The 5020-nt window shown below is 35.6% G+C and overlaps 1 protein-coding gene across 3 annotated transcripts in view; it reads right to left on the reverse strand.

The window, feature by feature from the left end:
- LOC107669383 (upstream-binding protein 1-like) overlaps positions 1-5020 on the reverse strand; it is a 24680-nt gene that overhangs the window by 9051 nt on the left and 10609 nt on the right. For all 3 annotated transcript variants that reach the window (XM_016461595.1, XM_016461603.1, XM_016461587.1), the window contains exons 2-5: positions 3290-3441; positions 3111-3187; positions 737-842; positions 494-600 (exon numbers count right to left, since the gene is read on the reverse strand). In XM_016461595.1, coding sequence (XP_016317081.1) covers positions 494-600; positions 737-842; positions 3111-3187; positions 3290-3441 — 442 coding nt within the window. The remainder of the gene's footprint in view (positions 1-493; positions 601-736; positions 843-3110; positions 3188-3289; positions 3442-5020) is intronic.

Genomic DNA, 5020 nt, shown 5'->3' on the forward strand with positions numbered 1-5020 from the left:
ATATATATATATATATATATATAATTAATTAAATATTCAAGTAAACAGACAGAAATAATTGCTTTATATATACAGGTTAATATTAATAATATAACAAAACAGCAACAGGTCTATTGCAATTCTGATATTTAAATAAAAAAAACTTTTTTCCAACCCATTTACATTTACAAATCAAGTGTGCTTACATTAAAGAAGTCCTAAAATATGTAAAATTGGTTGTAAAATAGTGTCGTTCCCAACTGTTGACTTCCTTGTTAATTATCAACAGGTATATGCAGAAAAATATTAAGCACAGTGTTGCAACAAGTGTAATAAAACATTATGTCCGTAATGTTTTATTACACTTGTTGCAACATTGTACATCATACATTAGGCTGCCCCAAGAGCTATTTGGAAATGACATTTCAAACTGAAACTGTAGTATGTTTCTGTAATCTTTAAACTATAACAACATGGCTGCATGTTTGTGGTTTGATCTTGAATTGGGGTTTACCTGCACAAACACAGACACTCGCTTGGAGAGATCCCACAGGAACTCCGCAGCGTTTAGCTGTGACGGGTGTGTGTGGGGCTCAGTGATGCCAACTGACATGGGGATATCTGTAACAAACACATGACGCACTGTAAAAACTCTCTCTCCTGGGGCTTTATGCTGCTTTGATACTATTTACCTGATGAATCAAAAAGACTGAGCAAATTGATGGCAGCAAACTTAAGTAAACACATAAGCTCTCACCGATGTCGAGGAGGCGGTCGCCAGGCCGATTCCATTTCCAGCCCTCCAGCTGCTGGTGCTCCATGTACTGAAGCCTTCGGTCATGGAAAACCACCCTAACTATACTCTATAATTCACCCCAAACCAAACACACACAAACACAAAAAGCAGCACTCTTAAAGAGCCATACACCATACCCGTCCTTCCTGCACTGCTGAATCACCATGGCAAAACAAATTACATTTTATCCTAGTTGCGATGTTGTAGCCGGGATTGAATTTGATGATATAAAAAGACTGTGTAGATGTCCACTGTGGTTAAACCAGTGCATTCACTCAGTGAGGGATTCCTCAGACTGATTCAAAACAGTAGTTTGAGACACAAATCATTCAAAGAAATGACTTCTAAGAGTCATTTGTTCATGAATCAGACTACATTGATCACACTGTATTATTTATTTATTTATGTATGTGACCAGCAAAGACAATGGAAGAAAAATGTTGTCTATTTACTGGTCAAAAGTTTGGGATAATTTGAGAAAATATTTTTATTTAGCACCCATGCATTAAATTGATCAAAAGTGATAGTAAAGATGTTAAATATACATTAAAAAAATTATTTTATAAATATAATTTTATACATGTTTACAGATAAATGGACGTAACAATGCCACTACAAAACTGTGCCACTGTTCACAAATAACTTAAAGGGACAGTTCACCCAAAAATGAAAATTCTGTGATTAATTACTCTCCCTCGTGTCATTCCAAACCTCTAAGACCTTCGCTCATCTTCAGAACACAAATTAAGATATTTTTTATGAAATCGGAGAGTTTTCTGACCCTCCCATAGACAGCAACGCAACTGACACGTTTAAGGCCCAAAAAGGTAGTGAGGACATCGTTAAAATAGTCCATGTGACATCAGTGGTTCAACCGTAATTTTATGAATTTTACGAGAATACTTTTTGCACGCAAAGAAAACAAAAGTAATGAGTGACTTTATTCAACAATTTCTTCTCTTCTGTGTCAGTCTTCCCCATGCGCTCACAAGGGTACCACAACGCATGCGTGTAGTGCATGCGCCAGCATTCATCGTCTGTATATCCTGATTCAAATAAGTAAGGCTGTGCAAAAAAATTGCAAGTCATCTTTTCTGTCGAAATCTTCAGACATTTTTACAAAGACTGTTTTATGTACAGCGTGCGTCTTCCTCTGCTTGTAAACAAGGTGCAGCGCATCCGGGTTCTACGTCAGAACATCAGAATGCGTGCGTCGTGGAACTCTCGTGAACACGCGGCGAAGTCTGTCACGGGAGAGAAGAAATTGTTGAATAAAGTCGCTATTTTTGTTTTCTTTGCACACAAAAATCTTCATAACATTACGGTTGATCCTCTGATGTCACATGGACTATTTTAACAATGTCCTTACTACCTTTCTGGCCCTTGAACATGCAGTTGCTGTATATGGAGGGTCAGAAAGCTCTCAGATTTCATCAAAAATATCTTAATTTGTGTTCTGAAGATGATGTCGAAATCTTCAGACATTTTTACAAAGACTGTTTTATGTACAGCGTGCGTCTTCCTCTGCTTGTAAACAAGGCACAGCGCATCCGGGTTCAACGTCAGAGCATCAGCAGCGCCACACAATGAATGCACTTCGAAGACTGACACGGAAGAGAAGAAATTGTTGAATAAAGGTGTTATTTTTGTTTTCTTTGTGCACAAAAAGTATTCATGTAACTTCATAAAATTATGGTTGAACCACTGATGTCACATGGACTATTTTAACGATGTCCTCACTACCTTTTGGGCCTTGAACATTTCAGTTGCGTTGCTGTCTACGGAGGGTCAAAAAGCTCTCAGATTTCATCAAAAATATCTTAATTTGGCGAACAAAAGATGAAGATGAACAAAGATCTTACGGGTTTGGAACGACATGAGGGAGAATAATTAATGACAGAATTTTCATTTTTGGGTGAATTATCCCTTTAATGTGTCACTCAAAGCTTTTTTCATTATTATTTTTATTATTCATCGCAATTTTATAGTCTTATAAAGCATCCACTCGCCTTGAAAGGTTTGTGATCAACCATTTAGCTATTATAAAATAAAAAAACAGAAATGAATCAAAAAAAGTATGAATAACAAAAACACTTTGATTATAATCTAAAAATTATAATCAGTATCATACTGATCATAAAAAAAATACCGGTTGATTTGAACTATTCTGTAGAACAAATTTTCTTGTTAATTTTTTCCTCTCCAATTTCAATTTATATGGCAAACTCTCAACATAAATATAATTAATTTTGCCAAGTTGTTGTAGATTCACTGAATACCACACCACACAAAACCACAAGTGCACAGCACTGATAAAACACACACAATCTCTCACCTTAACAGTCTTGTTGTTGAGTTCAGGCATCTCCTCTATTTTCCTATTATCAAGCAATCGGATCTCATACGACTGACCTACAGAGGGAGAGGGGAAGTGTGTTACTGAAAATCTTCTCAACAAGGGTCTTGGTATTCTCTAAGGAATAGAGAAAGAAATATAGTTAATGAAAACCATACCTTGGTTTAGGTAGGTGAGCGTCTCCTCGTGCAGTTTAACAGCAGGGGACGTGGCGGTACACAGCACATACTGAAACGGAGGATTCTTGGTGTCAGACTCCACAGGGACGCTAACATCTTCCTGCTTAAAGATGGGCAGAGCCAACACGTCACTGAGGAAAACAAACACAGACACAAAGAGAAACGGAAGTTACGAAATATGTCGGTTAGAACCACAGAACCTCTCCCATCAGTATGGAAATGGTTGTCACGGAAACAGGTATATGGAGAGCCCCCGTCTGCTTACACCTATAGACACTTTAAAAACCACACGACACATGACCGCTCTTGCATACATCTGAACCACAAACATATAAAGACATATTCTCATCAGACTGCTAGGAAATAAAAATAAAACAAAAGGCAGGTATGTATTTACAATAATGTATTTTTGGTTTATTGCCTGTTTTGTTTGGTCTTTAACTTTCTTTTATTTTGTTCAGCACTTTGGATACTATAGCTTTGCTATGTTTAAATGTGCTATATAAATAAAATGTACTTACTAAGCATTAAAAGATTAAAATACTGTTCAGACGTTTGGGGTCAGTGTGATTTTTTTTAACAAAATAATACAGCAAGGATGCATTAATGTGTTCAAAAATAACAGTAAAGCATTTATAATGTTAACATTTTTATTTCAAATAAATTCTGTTTCCCCCCAAACTTGTTATTCATTAAAATAAGAAATGTTTCTTGATCCCCAAATCAGCATATTAGAATGATTTCTGAAGGATCATGTGACACTGAAGACTAAATTATATTTAAAGGGGTCATCGGATGCCCATTTTCCACAAGTTGATATGACAGGGTTTCTGCAGGATTTTAAAGCTCAAATTTAAGACCTTTTTAAGACCTGCACAAATAAAATTAATACCATATGAGCGGGGTAGGGCAATGTCTATAGTACCATATTAAACTGTAAAATTACTGTAAAAAGCATAATTTACAGTTCAGATACAAGTTTTCACAAAAACTAAGTTTTATAAAATTATATACTTTATATTTCAGCCTTTAAACCATTTTTAAGAAAATGGATGAGTCAAAAGTATTAATTACTATATTAATTTAGACAATTATTAACAATAAATTATTATATCAATTAAATACCATAAATTAGGGGTGTGTGATATTGACAAAAAAATGATATCTCGATAATTTACAGGGATTTTATCAATAACGATAATTAGACAATATTTTGCTGAATGTGTTACTGTGCTGATATCTTATCTCTAATTGTGCTGACAGCTGACTCCTGAATTTTTGTATATTCTTCATATTCTGTGTGGTCTGTTCACAGCAGTGATAAAAATGAATCATTTCCAACAAGTTTTATGGGCAATGCAGAGGAAACACAGAAGCTGCATTAGAAGTGGCATGCGTTTACACTTGGCATTAAAGGGTTAGTTCACCCAAAAATGACAATTCTGTCATTAATTACTCACCCTCGTGTTGTTCCAAACCCAAAAGACCTTCGTTCATCTTCGGAGCACAATTTAAGATATTTATGATGAAATATGAGTGCTCTCTGACCCTCCCATAGACAGCAAGGTAACTACCACGTTCAAGGTCCAGAAAAGTACCAAGGTGATCGACAAAGTATCTACAAAATTTTTTTGTTTGTTTTCTTTGCGCAAAAAAGTATTCTCGTAGCTTCGTAACTTTACAGTTGAACCACTGATGTCACATGGACTA

This window comes from Sinocyclocheilus anshuiensis, unplaced genomic scaffold (assembly GCF_001515605.1).
Source record: "Sinocyclocheilus anshuiensis isolate Anshui unplaced genomic scaffold, SAMN03320099.WGS_v1.1 scaffold253, whole genome shotgun sequence".
NCBI lineage: Eukaryota > Metazoa > Chordata > Actinopteri > Cypriniformes > Cyprinidae > Sinocyclocheilus > Sinocyclocheilus anshuiensis.